Here is an 18,285-nt window from a genome sequence, read left to right as displayed (position 1 = left end):
CGCCGGGAAACAAAGCGCAGACTGATTAATTCAGCGTTTTGCTAAAAGGTGCTTATGCAGACGCCATTGTTGTTATACACATTTGCCACGTTCGCGAACAAATTTCTGACTTACTGCTTGTTCTCCCTCTTCTTCGTTATCTTTCAATGCTGGTTATTTCAATGACTGACTTGTTGCACGCTAGTCTGTTGTTGTGGGAGCATCTCCACGCCCCGAAACATTGGTTGTTTGACATGTCGATTAAACGGTCTTATGGGCGGGCCTTGGCCAACTAAAGCTTCCATGAATTCCAGACCTTCAGCCGTCAGTCTGAAGGTCTGGCTACGCGAGACTAGTTATTAGCTTATGTATGTTATTGGGACGTTATTCTAAAGTTGCAACTATTCCTCATTTACTAACAGTTAATAAATGAAGAATAGTTACAACTTTAGAATAACGTCCCAATAACAAATATAAACTATTAACTGATACTTAACAAGTCTTTAGTAAGTAATTTACTAACAGATTGTTCATGATTTATTACTAATTTATTAGGTATAGTTATAAATCATTAAAATACAGTTAACAAGTAATTTATAACTTGTTAACTAACAGCTTGTAAGTTATCTATTGGCTATCTATAAGGCACAGTTATAAATAATTAACAAACTATTAACTGTTATTTAACAAGTCATTTATAACCCATTAACTAACAGTTTATTAATGATCTATTAACTAGTTATAACGGATAGTTATTATAAAGTGTTACCAAAATACTTTACAATTGCATATTTGCTGCACTACTTCTTCACAAGGGTTAAAAGCAGTAAATATCAATTTTGAGTTGAACACATGTGCGGTACACACCTGATGTCTCAGTTTAAGAACAGCCCATGGCACAGCTTCCTGTTTGTCACACCGAATGATATTATTAGTCAACGGTACATTGAGTACCCTGACGCCAGTGCTTGAATGATGGCCTGTAGCATATACAAAGAGTACAACAACATGTGGAGCGGCTGTTTCTAAACTGCATATTCAGCAAGCACATTCACTGCTCTCCTAACAGCTGTTCATCAGCTGTGTCTTCAGCTACAATGAGTGCAACACGGCCAACACAAACACAGCCTCCACGTCCCACAGACCTACAGTACAGTGGCCCCAAGAAGTGTTTAGACATTTAAGCACTTTAAATGTCTCAATGTCATTGTATTAGATAATAGAATAACAAGTGGCATCTGTGCTCAAATGCTGCAAGATCTTTACTCAAATCTAACACTACACTCTTTCACACTTTCAGCCAAATGATTCTTACCTTTTTATAATCTGAAGAACCTTCTTTCGCCAAAAAGAACCTTCTGTAAAACAGAAAGGTTCTTCAGATGTTAAAGGTTCTTTATGGAACCATTTAGACAAAAAAGGGTTCTTCAATAGCATCGTGAAGCACCTTTATTTTTAAGAGTGTTCCTTTCTGAGCCATTTTTTAATTTAATTTGGTGTCTAGGTCATTCTTTTTGCAATAACTTTCAATCAACTGGAGGTTTTTAGTGGATGTATCACATAGTATCATAATATTTCTTAAGAAGTTTAAAACAAATGCCACTTTTGATCTCTTGTTATATAATGGTAGGGAATTCAAGTAGCACTTAAGGGGAGACACTGCAGGCAAAAAAACATTTTTTCCATGCACCTATCAAGTTTGAGATTTTGGGCTTTTTGGTTTTTCATAGTGTTTTTTCAATCTAGTGGACATAAAACATCCAAAAGACACTGTTAAGTGTTTCTTTTATAGTACTTTATCTGTTTGTGTCAATAGATTTCAATTGCAATGCATATTTTTAAAGGCTGTTTTCTCAAAATGAGTTTTTTCTTCTACACGGAGCCATAAATCTCCACTTCAGTAACACTTACACACACCAAACTTTACATTTTTATTCCTGTCTATATCCTGAAGGTTTTTACAGAGGGATTTGTTCATAAATAATTTGCTTGATTTTATACAACATTTTATTCCCAAAAATTGTAAAGAAATGTAGTATATCCTGTCTGTTCTAAGTATTTTCTGAATTATGGCATGACAAAATGAGATACCCAAAATTCCCTCTGTAAAAACATTTGACTCTAATATGTTAAAAAAAAAAGAAAGAAATTTGAAACTGACTTCATCTAGTGTTTAGATTTTTGTACTAGACATTTCATTAAATAATGGATTATTTGCATATTTAAACCTAACATTTTAGAAAACTTGTAATACAAAAAAATGTTTGTAATTATCAATGTAATCAACCTGGGTAAGTAAGGTGATAACTATTAGTTGTTGTTTTTTGCCCTATTCACCTGCAGTGTCTCGCCTTAAGTGTACAACTACAAAGAGCACAAATAGTGTTCACCATTAAAAAGATTGAGATCATTCATGTTATAATTATTTTGTAGCACGTCATGAGAATGATTATTTTCCTACACTCTTTTTATTGTGATATATGTGCATGTGTGCACATGCATTTCTACAAATACAGGCAAAAAGACTAGGAGCAAACTTGTCTATTTTTTTTTAATGATTTGGAAAGGAAATGCCCTGACCCTGAAAAATGAAAATACTGTACTATACAGTAGCCTGGAGAACAAAACAATACACATTTTTTAATTTACATACATGTCAGTTTGTAGTTGGTTTCAGGCACTTGAAGTCACAGAAGTAACATTCCACACAACTGCTACATCTAAAGTCTTTGGTGCTCAGTTTTTCAAATAAGGAAAGTAGCAAACCACGGTCAGAAATGAACATAGTCTCCCAGCTTTACTGTTCTTTACTTTCATAACTTCAACAAAAGCGGTTTCATAACTTAAAAACATTTCACATATAAAACATGAATGGGTTACACATGAACGTAGAGTAGAGAAGTGCTTTAGACATTTTCCCACCTTCCTCCCAATGTCCACTGTTATCGTTTCATCTGCACTGGACAAAGTCCTCACAAAAGGTTTTTGAGAGCAATCTGAATCATTTAGAGTCTTCTAGTATAGTAGAGTTCATTATAACTAGGGTGGATTGGTGGCATCCACATAAAGACACATTGTCTTACATCTGGTCTCTATCCAACTTTACACAAAAGAAAAAACTGTAAAATTGGATGGTCAATCTTAGACACCTGACCAAAACATGCCTAGGTCATATTTCAGCTTAAAATCACAAGGAAAAAATAAGAAACCATGTTTTGCATTAAGAAAATTAACCCTTTACATAAGACCATTAAGTCATTAACAATTTTTAACGAAAATTAAGTACACTTTCCAAAATCATTGTGCTGTCTTAATTTTTCAATTTAAATAAACAAATTTCATTACAAACTTTGAGAATCCCAATTGAGAAATGGTCATTTCTTCATACAAAATATACTTCTTTTTTCGTTTGATATTGAAGTTGTGATGTAGACATGTTCTAAAGATATTCCCCCTGGAAAGTCCAAGAGCTTTAACCAATCACCATCTTAAAACTGCAAATATTCCTCAGCAGTGTTTTGTCCCTTTATGGCTCAGCTACAAGGCAGCCATGTCTGATAGGAGTTGTTACAGGTGGAAATCGGCGAATGCACATGTGCTACATAATAGTTACTGAAGTTGACATCTCTGACGTAGGGCGCCGGTTGGTAGTAACACGTAACATTAGACAGTGCAGGAATCGCATTCTGTTCGGCCAGTACACGTAGCGCCAGAGAGGAGATGAGCGCGAGAGTCTGCCTTCGCTCGTGGCCCATTAGACACACGGTGCTTTCATCTACCACGCGATGGAGAGTCACGAGGCAATCGTAACGCTTGTGCTCCATGCCGTTAAAGTGGTTCTGCAGGTACGCCTCCAGCTTCCTCTGCTGCTCACTGATGTCAGGGAAGTCGATGAAGAAGCGTGAGCACATGTAGCGCTGGAGTGTCTTCATTTGCGACTCGGACGCCGGGTGGAAACCTCTTACTAGCAGGTGGCAATACTTCAAGAGCCCACCACCACGGATCTCTTCCGGACTGTGTGTAGCGATGATTTTGGCATGTAGGTGTCCCAGCGCTTCTTCAAAGTCTCCGTACATGCTCTCTCCAAGCACAGTGGGATGGAAACTCTCGGACATGGGCGTCTCGGAACAGCGGTCAAAAAGCAGCAGCGAGTCCAAGCCGATCTGAAAAGAGTCCACGCTGAACTCAAACTGCCGTCGCAGGGAGTCCACAAACTTCAGCTCCACGTTTTTGCCAGTGTTGTTGGAAAGTGAGATGAGGCTCCAGCGGTCCGTGTCATTACAAACCTTCACTAGCTTCTGCACGTATGCCTCCTTCAGGGTTAGGGCAGTAATGCGGTCCCGGCTCACGCCAACGGGCAGGAACTCCAGGAGGCTGTCCATAACCACGTCCTTCACCAGACGGAAGGTCTTGTCATCAGTCAGATTCAGGCCGAAGATCAGGTCCAGGTCTTTGTAGCCCAGGCCGGTGTCCTGGTGGAGTACATAACTGGCAGCTGAGCCGTTCAGCTTTACATCGCGCACCACTACGCCTCGCTCCTCTAGACGAGCACGCACCACCTATAGGTGAAAAAGAGACAGAAAGAGACACTATTAAGAGTGATATCCAAGCTATCTTTTTTACAAAATTTAAAACAGATTCCTGTAATTTTATCAAAGTAGTCACAAGTCTGAGTCCATGGAGCAATTGGACTGTGGTCACTCTGTGCTATTGCGCATCTCTGGAGCAAAATACAGTATATGTGAAAAAGTTTGTATGACACAGGTGCAAAACTAGGCTTCATTTAACCAGAAAGAAAATAATATTTACACTAGGTGCCTTTCCATTACAGATTTTCACAAAACTTTTGCAATGTTTTGACGCCGTTTCCATTAACCCAAGGCTGTCAAACTCAGTTCCTGGAGGGCCGTAGCCTTGCACAGTTTTGTTCCAACCCTGCTCCAACACACATACTATGCAGTTTTCAATTAAGCCTGAAGGACTTGATTAGTTGGATCAGGTGTGTTTAATTAGGATTGCATCTAAACTCTGCGGCCCTCCAGGACCGGAGTTTGACACCCCTGCATTAATCGATTTTATGCGTCTAAAATGCAATATTTTAAAATTTTTTCAACAAGTCACGGCGATGGATGTTGGTAGGTTTACGTATGTCAAAGCCACAGCACCAGCTATTAATTTTAATTGTAGAAGATGTAGGCATCTATCTTTACAGAAGCAGCATGGAGAGCCACTTCTGAGACTTAAACGAACTATGGCGCACCTAGTATAAACACAAGCATTGACTAGAGTGGCTACGATAAGCTCTGCAGACTTTTTCAGTGTAAATAAGGGGTTATCCAAGCTTTAATTTCCCTTTTTCAAGCATTATGTAGTCAATGCTTGTGTAAGCGGCCACATATGAGGTGTTTTTTGAGGTTATAGTACATTAAAGAATAATCATGTGAATTGTATGTACGCAAGGTGACTTGTAAATGCGAAAAAGCCATTTCCATTGCAGTTCTGCTAAATATTACTTTTTTGAATTGCCTGAAAAACCACCTCATGCAAGCTTAAAAACTGAGAAATTGTATTTCTATTTGGTGTATTTTTAATTCGCAATTTCAATTTGCGCAGTTTAAAGAGTAATGGAAATGCAGCTACTATCTGAATTAGTCAGACCCTCAACTGGTCTCTGTCTTGACTTGGTCTCTGTCTCAAACCTTGGTCCGAGTCAAAACTGAGATCAGAAGAGGGTTGATTCTGTTACTCAACTCTCTTCTAGTCTCAATCTTGACTCTGACTCAACCTACCCGGGTCTTACACTGGACTCTTAAGACAACTGGTAGTGAACTGAGCTGCGTTTCTTAAACACATCGTGAGATAAGTTGAACCGAGCCGCCATTGGTGGCAATAGATCTTACAATGTAGCCTTACAATGCTTTTGGGAAATGCAGCTCTGGTCTTGACACAAACCAACTAATACTACAGGATTCATCAAATCCATTGATAAAGCTTTCACTTGTATGGGGTCTTGTTTTTCCACCAAAAGTGACGTCATTTACTAAAGCATGATTTCACTACCTGATATCATTAATATAACTGAATGATGTATCATTATTAAGTAACTAAGCCAAAGCTATCATGACACTGCATACAGAATTTGAATATTTTACATTTTGTGGAAATTATCAAATGTGTAAAACAGCTAGGTAGTACTACACTCTCACTAACTGACTGGTAGCTTAAAAAATCAATTTAGTCACAAAACATAAAAATCAAACAAGGGATGACGAATATATTGAACTTTGTGAATGATGGGCTTGCAGCTTCATGAATGAGGCTTGCAAACCTATATAAAAACTGCACGGATCAATGGGACCCTGGTGGTCACACCTCATTTAAAATGTTTTGCCACATTAACAACTGGGCATCCACAATGTGCAAGCAAACAGTTTTAGCCTTGATGGCACTACACATCTAGACATTCAAGAAGAACAGGAATTAAGTTGGTTGGAAATACTAACTTTGACAGACCAGCTACAATAGAAGGAAATAGCAACCTTTCTTTTTGAGGTTCATGCAGCACAGTACTGTAATCTTAGTAAGCTTCTTCACAACCTCAGAGCTCTCAGAAACAAACACACACCCCTATCAGACTGGACACAGGTGAGAACCAAGATAAGTAACTCTTCACTAGACAACGGATTTTGTTTTCCCTGGGAAATGACAAGTCACTGCTGTCTTTGTTTACAAGCTCTTGACAGCTTTCTTTGCTGATCTGTCCTTCTATTACTCTACCTGTACTTCCTTCTATCACAGAGAGAGAAGGCGGCCTCCGACTAGATTCCAACACCAACTGACATCAGCTAATGGACAGCTATTAAAACAACTGAAATTCTCAGTGTTTAGACAGAAATAGTTATAAAATAAATGGAGTGTTATATTAGATTGAGAGTGACCCACATATATATCCAACCCAGTAGTACATCTAAGAGCACTGAAGAAATGGAGAATCTCCACTCAACTTGACATTTGAAAGTCAAAGATGTGATTTAGTCTGGGTCAAAGACCTAGAAAACTGAGAATCTGTGAAACTCTTTAGTTCTGTAGTATATTTCTAGTCTATTGGCAGGCCAGAACAGAAGAAAATTCAGTGGATCCAGTGGAGAAAAACATCAAAGCCATGATATTGCGGATGGTTATGAAATGATTGATATGAGGTTTCTAAAGTAATACAAGTGGCTTTCAGAGCATTGCTATACGGTTGCGTTGGGGGTGGCTACCAGAGTATTGTTATGCCGTGACTATGGTGTTAATGTGTGTTGCTATTTATTGTTTGTACCACTTTTTCCTGTCTCTTTGTCTCTCTCTGATTTATGAATGTGGGCTTACGCATTGTCTACACATCACACCACATGTTATTGGCTGAACTATTTGTCTGCAGAGTTACATAATCCCAGCAGTGTCTGTACCTCTCAGGAACTAAATTTTAATTTCATCAGCAGATATCTGTCTGAACACTTCTGGCAACCAGTCTAAAAACGACCAGGTGAAAAATCAAGTTAAAAAACTACATGACTATTGACTACTACCTATAATTAGGTTATAGGTTTGTTCAAGTCTCATATGTCTGAGATTCAAATAGGGATATTGTTTTTAATTTTATAATTAATCATTTTAGGCAGCATGCAGCACACGAGGGCGTTCACACACGGGAAAGATATTTTTCAAATGCCTATTTAAAATACACAGCACATTAAAACCTGACACTGATTGCCAATCACATCAAGCCAGTTAAGACAAAAAAGTATGCACTCTTATTATGATTACATTTTCTATATTACATATTTCTATTGAGTTGATCAGCAAGTCTTCGGCAAAGTCATTTTTCTTCATAATAAAAAAATACGATGTTCTGACGATTTTTCAAGAATAGTTTGCACTTACGTCATGGTTTGGTCAGTTACCTGGATGCACGGCCATATTGGATATACTCTGATGTAAAAAAAATAGCACTGCTCTGCTGATTTATGTTGTCTAAACTACAGAAAAAAAAACATGTGGAAGCAACTAGATCATATAGAGAAGGACTCAGTAAACAGGATAGGTTCAATATTTTGACAAACTAAAGTTAATAGGTGGTAAAGATACGTACAGTACGCACAGTGTTAATTAAGATATTGGCCTAATATCTCACCTACCTGACTGGAAATGATAAGAACATGAATGTTGTCAAGATTCTTGCACTGAAAATCCTGGTTCAGTTTGGCCAACCACAAATGCCTTTTGTTCCTCAGACAGTTTTTTGCACTGTTCCCTTTGATTTGTTATAAATTTTGGCAGTCTATAGTACTCCAAATGTTGTTTTCTTGGTTCGACTGAAAATAGGCCAAAACATGACAAAAACTGACCATTTTCAGCAGCAATAATCAGCAAAACAGGCTAATTGCATTTGGTTTAGTAACAATGTTTACGTTCACTGTGCCAATATTGCTGTATTTCTGTTGAATTGATCAGAGAGTCTTCGGCAAGTAATTTTTTCCTTATAATAAATAACAAGATGTTCTAAAGAATTGCACTTAGAAGGTTCTTAAAACAGACCAGTAACCAACCACACACATTTAGGTACAGGGGTACCTAACCCTGTTCCTGGAGATCTACCTTTCTGCAAAGTTTAGTTCCAACCCTGATCAAACACAGCTGTCTGTAATTATTAAGTTCTCCTTCAGATCCTAATTAGTTGGTTCAGTTGTGTTTGATCAGGGTTGGAGCTGAACTCTGCAGAAAGGTAGATCTCCAGGAACAGGGTTGTGCACCCCTGCTGTAGTATCACCCATCAACCAACAAGAACATCCTATCAACCTCACAACAAATCATCAAAATCATCTAGCCAAAACACCCTAGCATCATGGTGGTAAGACTTAGAGACAACAAAACATCGCTCGTGTTTTGATCACACAATATTTGCCTCGTCTAGAAAGGCCTAGTGATGGGACTGATGCACAGTATCACAGCTGAAATCTCCAGATCTAGAGAAGAAAACTCTGGGGAAGACATCTTTACAAAACAAGACTTATCTCAGAGATCTCACTTGTGAGCCATGCAACCAAGACCACATTTGAATGTGAACATCATGATAAACTGTACAAAAAAAAAAAAATCCTTCTTTCACCGTCCCTAATCCTGTTTCTGGAGATCTACCTTCAACCGTGAACAGCTCCAACACCTGAACCAGCTGAAGAGGATCTTTAGCAGCAGTTGATAATTACAGACAGGTGTGTTTGATCAGGGTTGGCATAGAACTCTGCAGGTAGATACTATAGATCCCCAGGGGTAAGATTGGGTACCCTTGGTTTAACCCTAATACCGTATTGACTTTACAGCCCTTAATCCCGTGTTTGTGGACAAATGTGGGCACAGAGGTCTCAGGTGTGATCAAAAAATTTGTGTTCAATAAATGTTATATCACTATCTTCGATAAAATAAAATCTATCAATTTATGGTGTTTTTTTTTATTTTGGGGGTATTTTTGAATTTATTTACCTCTAAAAGTACCATATTTTTTATGTAAATAATGCTTATTTTTATGTTATATTTAATATTTAATTATCTTAATTAAAAAAATAATTCCAGTAAGTTCAGAGAGTTAAAACCTAAAGATGAAGTGACTTTGGTGACATCTGGTGTCTTATGTTAGTATAAAATTAACAAAAAAACAATAATATCAATAACCACTAGATGGCTGCAGTACTGAATTGCTGCATATAGGTTGAACTCTATGAACCACTGTTATGATGAATTTGACCTCTTAATTTTTTTTACTTTATCACAACTTAAAATTGTAATTTTAATAAATATATATCTGTGTTAGGTGAGACTATACAAAGATGCCAAAATATGCTTAGATATATATGACCATGCTATAAGGAAAAGACAAAGTAGTAAATCATTATTTATTTATTTGAAACAAAGAACATCAAATTTCAATAACTCAAACTAATTGGTGCCAATTCCTGGGTCTTTATGTTTGTATGTGTGAGTGAGTTTTTATAAAAAATAAAAAAAATTTTTTTTTTAGCTCTGTTATAGGCTCATTGAATGCATTGTTTGTTTGTGTTTGTGTGTGTGTGTGTGTGTGTGTGTGTGTGTGTGTGTGTGTGTGTGTGTGTGTGTGTGTGTGTGTGTGTGTGTGTGTGTGTGTGTGAGTGTGAGTTGTTGCCATGTTGAGAAGGTTGTACAGGATCACCCCTTCATTTTTGTGTATGTAATATATGAGTTGTATTGGATCTACTGATTTTTATTTGACAAAAATAAAAAAAAATTATCTGAATTACAGTTTTTCCCATTCATTCCTATGGGTGCCCATTTTTGTCCACGAATACGGGATTAAGGAGTTTTTTTTTTTCACCCACTTAACATTGTAGAATCGAGTCTTTTTTTTTTTTTTGCGTGTTCAGGTGGCAAACTTAGGAAAAGTCACCAAGTCTTGTACCACTCAGATCAAGGGAAGTATTTTTAAAAAATTAATTAAAATTATTTTGCCCACATTTGTCCAGCTTACGGTATGAGGGTTAAACTTTAAACCAAAGGGTTCTGGTATTGTGTACAAGATATCTTGATTTAAAGATAAAACCACAAGTCGGCTTCCTTTGCCCCGGTGTTAAAAAAAAAGCCACAAATACAGTGATCTGACTGCCGCTGACTACGCCTTGGTGACGCATAAACTCACATCCTGTTTTGTTTTCCAACCTGGCTAAAAAAGCTTCTCTGTTTTATTTGTGGGACGATTGTAAGGCAAATTTCCACACTGCTTTTTACAGGTTCAGGCTAAGGAACAGGCCAACAAAACAGCAATCATTGCCCCCTAGACACCGACAACCACTCTGGTCAGTCGGTCTCGCTGCCAAATGCAAAGGGATGAATGAACCACTTACGAGTCTCTGACACTGGCCCATGCTCAGGACATGAGTCAGTGAATCCACTGTACTAGACTAGACTGTGAAGAGTTTTACCCTTTAAATCTTTCCCAAAAATTCTCTTAATGGAATCTTTGAAATTCTAGCTATTGGATGGCCGTGTGGATAATCCTAGGTGTTATATGAAGCTGGATAAAGCTTTAAGCACTTACTCATACGTAACTTCCATTACACCAGTTCTGTACTCCATTAGTAAAGACTTTGTTTAAAGAATCATCTGATTTTCCAAACAACAACCCACTGAAAAGTGTGTCATCATTTGCTCACCCTTATACTGTTCCAAACCAAGATGTTTTTTTGTTGTTGTTGTTTTTTGTTCTGTGGATGACAAAAGAAAATCACAGCATGTCCAAAGTGCTATTTCAAAATGAAGACTAGGGATGTCAAGCACCATAAAAGTGGTCTACATGACTCATGCACTTCTTCAGAAGCCAAATGATCAGTGTTGGGGGTAATGCATTACAAGCAACACAAGTTACTTAATCAGATTACTTTGTCTAGTAAAGTAATACATTACTCTTTAATTTGCAAGCAAATATCTGAATTACCTTCTCCTTTGTTTTCCCATTAATTGACTGACAGCTCTCCTGTCCCCGTGTTGAGAGAAAGCAGGAGTAAGTGCAGAGGCGTTGTAAACACACGGTGTAAACACAATATACTGTAGTTCTAGACTAAATATAAGCATGCATTTACTTATCATACTCAGACAAAAACAGATTCAGTGTCCCTCAAAATGAATAAAAACAGTAAAATGCAAACTCAGAATATGATGCACACCTGCTATAAGTAGATGTTAAATAACACAAATATTCTTTATGCATTCAATCAAATTTTATTAACTAATGTCTTTATTGATCTTTGATAATCCAATTCAAACATACTAATAAGCAAAAATGGCTTTAGACAAAGGTTTTTTTTTTTTTTTTGCTTGCTAAAGAAAACTTTCTTCTCCTGCATCCATATTCTTCATGCAATCCCAAATGGCAGCACAGCTGAAAGGTTTGTTTGAGCTTTACAGATTTCCTTTCCTTTACATACCCTTTACATTTACATTTCCTTCAGCCTGAGGTTTATTCATTTCACTTTTAGTTTGAAAGGGCTTTTACATTTGCCAAAAAATACAACTTTTTGAATTAAAAACAAACAAGCAAGCCCAGCCAAGATGAGAAAATGTAAAAGTAACATAACGCACTACATTTCATAAAAAGTAACTAAGTAACGCAACTAGTTACTTTTTAGAGAGTAATGTAATATTGCAATACATTACTTTTATGTGTAACTTTCCTCAAAACTGCAAATGATAGATTTGTTTGAGGAACAGACCTAAGCTGAAGCTGTTTTATAGACCTTATGCATCCGAGAAACAAGTGCAAAGTCATCTTAGAATTTTGTCTTTAAACTTATGTTTGTTTGTTTGTTTGTTTTTTGGTAGCTCTACACTCTTAAAAATAAAGGTGCTCTAAAAGGTTCTTCACAGCGATGCCATAGAAGAACCATTTTTGGTTCCACAAAGAACTATTCAGGTTTTTTAAAGAACCATCTTTCTTACCTTTTTATAATCCGAAGAAGCTTCTTTCGCCACAAAGAACCTTTTGTGAAACAGAAAGGTTCTTCAGATGTTAAAGGTTCTTTATGGAACCATTTCGACAAAAAAAGGTTCTTTTATGGCATTGTGAAGCACCTTTATTTTAGTGTATAGCAACGATGTTGGAAGGTAATTATCTGTTGAAATGGATTTACTTATTGTAGAGCTAGGTTCTTGCATTTTTTTCAAAAGATCACAAAACCTATCTGGAGGTCACAATTACTAATATTTTCCATAAAAAGTGCATTTTACATTAAAAGAAGGTTAAAAGGCTCTGTTGATTAGCTCCCCCTGCAGGTAAGGGTGTATGGTGTAATCTATACCTCACACTGATTCCAGTTACTGGTTTTAACCAGGATTACGTTACATGCTGGAGGGATGAATTCCTTTAAGACATCCATTCACATACTCAGAAAAGCACCTGTTCTAAGACAGGAACAATGGGGAATGGCTTAGATGTTGAGTCTGTGTATCCTTTCAAATTGAAAAAAATGTAATCCTGAAGAGTTAGTTTACACTCTGGCCAAACAGAAAGACTTACCAGGCTCCTCTTTACCACATGGATGCCATGTCAGCTCTGGCCCACAAGTCTACTGTTTCCAACAGGATTAATCCACTGTTAACCTTATGTGCCACAAACAAGCCAACTTTGTCTGCTAAACAGGCCAGTGTAAGCCAAGCAACACTGCAGTAACGATACCACTGAGAAAAATGAAATGGTGGTGATTTGTGTCAGAGAGTTCTTTCTGCACATGGTTATAAGAACGGTGAATGTTTTACAACAACTCTAAATACTGATACACTCTTAAAAATATAGGGTTCTTTATTGGCATCAATGGTTCTGTGAAGAACCTTGAACATCCATGGAACCTTTCGAAAAAGGTTCAAAAAAGGTTCTTCAAAATGGTTCTTTTAGGAACTGTTCACTGAAAGGCTCTTTGGGGAACATCACTGCAAAAACACATTTTTGGAACCTTTATTTTTAAGAGTGCACCATGTAACAAACAACCTTCTTGTGGGCTGATGGCCAACAAATCTGAGAGTTTGCTTCCTGGTTGTTGTAGATGTGTTATACTGTAGTCAAAACTTGAAAAGCTCCAATCAGATTTCCAGTATGCAACTTAACATCCAGAGTCGAGATGCACAGGTTTCTATCAGTATTTTAGGAAACAAAATTATGCTTACATTGAAGAAAAAAAAAATTAAATATTAACTCTTCAAAATAAGTTGAGTAATTTCAACTTTTCATATAATTTATTTAAAATTTAACTCAATTACTCAATTTTTTTTAAGTTGAAATGACTTGTACAACCAAGTTGATTATACTTAATTTAAGGCAGGAACTGAACTCAAGTTTTTCCCTCTGTTTTACAAACAAGGCTCAAGCCTAATAAAAATCTTGGGCTGACTGATTTTAAAACATGTCAGTGCATTTGTTTTATCTTAAGATGCACATGTTTTTTTTTTTTTTGTTTTTTTTTTCTAAGGCACATTTATAAAATGTACTTAAAAGTACTAATTGAACTATGGCCTAATCCTTGCTTAGTCTAAGCTCTGTCTGTGAAACCAGGCCTTTAAGATGCAATAGGTGGATTTTGTTTCAGTTTAAAGGATTCTGTATTACGTAGTACTTGTAAGAATGAACTAATCACTGGACTTGATTCAAATCTTTCAAAGATATTGGAAATCAGAGTAACAATGATAAGAGTTTTTTGTATAGTGTTTGTCTTTTGTCTGGGACATAATATGTACTCTGTGGACATAATTGGATGGACAGTAATGAAGGTGTTTTCAGTACTGAATATTCAGGGTTTTGAAAAGTACTTTCAGATAAACCCGCTCCTAAAAAAAAAAGAAATGGCTGCTTTTTAGTCAGACAGTCTCTTCTTCCTGTCTAAGTGGGCAGTTTTGACCAGCCTAAACTGCAATGTGAACCAGATTTTATGCCAAGTCAAAAGTCTGGCTAAGCAAGACTTTAGTGTTGGAAGGTTGTAACCACGAACTGTAGAGTAACTCTAATGACTGTTCTTTGTTTACATATTACATTAATGCACTGATTTGAAATGCATCTGCCAAGATAAAAATAGATATATATCATATTTGTTGTTGGACCAGTGAAAATGCTGGCAAGGTGAAAAATTAACTACTGGGCAGGCCTTATTAAAAGGGTCTTATTTAGACCTAAAACCGGACATTTCTGAGGTTCTCACATTAGATACAACCAGATGGTAGAGTAATGAGCACTTTCATTTAAAAGGTCAGTGATGTCATCAGAGAGTGGCCTAATTTCAACAGCTCATTTAATATGGCTGGGTAAAAAATACTATATATCTCGTTTCACAGTTAATTGTGTGAACTGGCTTCCTTGCAACAGTAAGGTTGCAATTAAAACAAACTAAATGAAGGGAAACACTCCTTTTATAAAGAATAAGCAGACCCAGAGGCCTTTTTAAATTAGTCACTTTTAAAATGTTGAAGTATACAGACGTTTTAAACATTTATCTCTGCTAATAAATCTCAAATACACAAAGCTGCATCTTCACTCTAGGTGATTTTTTTTTGTAGTTGATTTTTGTATCATAATTCATAAATAATATGAAGAGTCTCTCTGGATGTAAAAAAGATTAAAGCAAGAGAAGTGAAGTGATTGCACAAACACCTGCTGGAATTCAGCACGGAAGAAAAGCTGCCACACAAACCTTTTCCAGTAAGACTGCAGAAGTCATGACTGACAGGAAAAGCTGCAATGTATCTATTACAGTACAACAGATCAGGTAAAATGATCTTCTTGGCACCTCATTGCAAAACTGACATTACACTAAAATGAAATTAGATGAACATGGGTACTTAAAATACTTAAGAATTTTGTAATACTAGCGTTTTAACGTTTTAACTGGACATCAAAGATGTCAATGCATAAACATATTAAATAAATATTACATAAAAACATCTTTATTGATACATGAGCTGAGCACGTTCATTTCCTTCCTGCTGATAATGCCAGATTAATCCATTTATTTATTGATTGACAGTGAATAGCATGGATTAACAAATTGTTTCTCATAAACAATAATCCTTATGCAAATACGATTTCATAAATCCAACTGGGATGTGGATAAGGTTGAAATCGTTATAAAATAGCCATAAATACCTGTGTCCACACATTACGTGACCATAAACACCCTACAGTTTGGATAATAAACTATATTACTTGGAAGAATTTTCACAACTTCATAATTTAGAATCCTGTCTGTTTTGTAACCATGACAATTTGAATTGCGAAATAGAACGTTTTAAATTTTTAAATCAAGAATTATAGAACGTTCGTGTAGCCTATTATTATGGTTATCACGAATAATAGTCATTTAAGAATGTAAATACAGTGTCTTTGATTATATTGCTCACATTACCTAAGAAAACCACTTTGCTTGTGCGTAATTAAATAATGACATTTTGTATAAAACAAAACGTAAAATGACGTTATTCATTAGAATCCTTGAAGTTATGCTAAAATTTGGAATTTAAATTCTATCCACTTCTGGAACTGGTGTGAGCTGTGTTCAACCGGGATGTCATAGTGTTTTGTGTGAGTATTAGATCCTATACCTGTACAATATGCCTTGGTTGAACGGAGAGTGTGGGGAAGTTTCCTCGGCCGTGGATCGGGACACTTTCTCCCAGGATGGAGTCCAGACGCTGTACCTGCTCCCACGACAAAACACAACAGCGCGGGTTCTGCTCCGACACATCCGCGGAGGACATAGCGAAATCCGTCTGGTGAAGACACTGAAGAATCTGCTCGGTGGATGTCAGCTGGATGCTCCGACTATATGACGTCCGGTTGGTTCGGTTTCGGAGTAGAACGTCAAATCGGGTTCAAATCGTGGATTTCAAAAGTTATTTTATCAACGCAACAGAATCCAGATATTTATCAATGCACAAACAAACTCAAGCGTCTCAGGTCCCCACAGTCGCACCACGCACTCCAGGCTAGCCTTCATTCACTGAGAGGCGAATAAGCCTACAAATACATTTAAACCTGCCATATTTACATACGCCTTTCAATTGGTCAGCTTCATGAATAATTAAACCATCCAAGAACTGAAGAACTCCATGTGCACGCCCACTTGGCGGCGCTCATTGGCTGTGGGAGGAGCGTGCGGCTGTGAGAGCATGTGTTCGGTTTTTGGTAAACACAAACCAGGGGGGTGTTCCATAAAACAAGTTTACCAAATAAGTCAGGCTTATTTCAGTTAGTCTGACTTATTTTGAGCCAAATCAAGTGACAATAAGTCAGACTAACTGAAATAAGCCTGGCTTATTTGGTAAACTTGTTTTATGGAACACCCCCCAGGATTATCCAAGGTAGTTCATTACATAGCTTTGTCCGATAGTACACCTATGCTAATGTGTTCACATCGTGTTCTCTTTATGTCAGGAGTCACACGTAAGAGTTTGATTTATTGTCGATTTTGCATAAGTGTATATACACTTATGGAAAAAGGTACAAAGCTGTCACTAGGGGAGCACCCTTTTAAAATGTACACATTTGTACTTTATTTACCCCTAAGGGTGCACGTATTTTAAAGGTGCATATTAGACCGTAATGGTGCATATTTGACAATTTTTCACTTTTTCTGAGAGTGTACACTGCAAAAAAAATGCTTTTCTAGCTTAGATTTTTTATTTTTTTTTGTCTTGTTTCCAGTCAAAATATCTATAAATTCTTAAATCAAGAAGGGTTTTCTAGATGAGTAAAAATTATTGTCTTGTATTCAGAAAAAAAGTCCAAATTAAGTGCATTTTTGCTTAAAACAAGCAAAATAATCTGCCAATGGGGTAAGCAAAATAATCATGTTTTGTCTGTTTGAAATATGGCAGATTATTTTGCTTGTTCTAAGCGAAAACTCACTTAATTTTGACGTGTTTTTTCTGAAAACAAGAAAATGATTTTCACTCGTCTAGAAAATCCTTCTTGATTTAAGGATTTTTAGATATTTTAGCTGGAAACAAGACCAAAAAATCTAAGCTAGAAAAGCATTTTTTGCAGTGTAGGGTGTACAAAAGTGTATTTCAATCATTGTTTTTTTTTTTTTACTTGGTTAAATGTCATTTGTCTCTGGTTACTGTGCCATTGTGACGCAATCTATCAATAGTGTTCTCACACCTGTTCTAAAAGAGTTATTTGACCTGTTATCTTTTTTCTTTAGACCAAAATGTAATATAGCTACAGTATTTAGTGCATAGAATGAGAACTAAGGAATTTTAAAAGGAAGTATAACTGAAGAAAGACTATATAATTTATACACATTTGCTGGAAATCTGATATCCTTTTTTTTTTTTTTTTTTTTTTTTTTTTTGAACGTGAGAGCGCTTTGGGTGGTTTCAAGTCTAAACTGGAAAATCTCTGATATAATTTGTATAAACAAGACATGTATTACAAGGGAGTACCATGGAACATAATTCAATGAACACTTTGAAAAATAAAGGTGCCTCATGATGCCATAGAATAATCTTTTTTTGTCTAAATGGTTCTAAAAAGAACCTTTAACATTCTGTTTCACAAAAGGTTCTTTATGGCGAAAGAAGGTTTGTCAGATTATAAAAAAGCTAAGAGATGGTTCTTTAAAGAACCTTTGACTGAATGGTTCTTTGTGGAACCAAAAACGGTTCTTCTATGGCATCGCTGTGAAGAACCTTTTAAAGCAACTTTATTTTTAAGAGTGTACTGCAGGAAGGCAATCTACACAACAACAGAGCAATAAA

General features: G+C 36.5%; 1 protein-coding gene across 1 annotated transcript; it reads right to left on the bottom strand.

The window, feature by feature from the left end:
• Positions 1–2,512: 2,512 nt before the first annotated feature.
• On the bottom strand, positions 2,513–16,507 carry tent5bb (terminal nucleotidyltransferase 5Bb). The gene is made up of 2 exons (XM_073821999.1): positions 16,126–16,507; positions 2,513–4,538 (listed from the first exon to the last, which is right to left on the bottom strand). Exons 1-2 carry the CDS (start codon positions 16,279–16,281, stop codon positions 3,513–3,515), a joined length of 1,182 nt encoding a protein of 393 aa, XP_073678100.1. The 5' UTR covers positions 16,282–16,507; the 3' UTR covers positions 2,513–3,512.
• Between the last annotated feature and the right edge of the window lie 1,778 nt (positions 16,508–18,285).

The sequence above is a fragment of the Garra rufa genome, chromosome 17 (assembly GCF_049309525.1).
Source record: "Garra rufa chromosome 17, GarRuf1.0, whole genome shotgun sequence".
NCBI classification, from domain to species: Eukaryota; Metazoa; Chordata; class Actinopteri; order Cypriniformes; family Cyprinidae; genus Garra; species Garra rufa.
The sequence above is the reverse complement of the archived record's forward strand: the minus strand, read 5'-3'. Positions and strand labels throughout refer to the sequence as shown.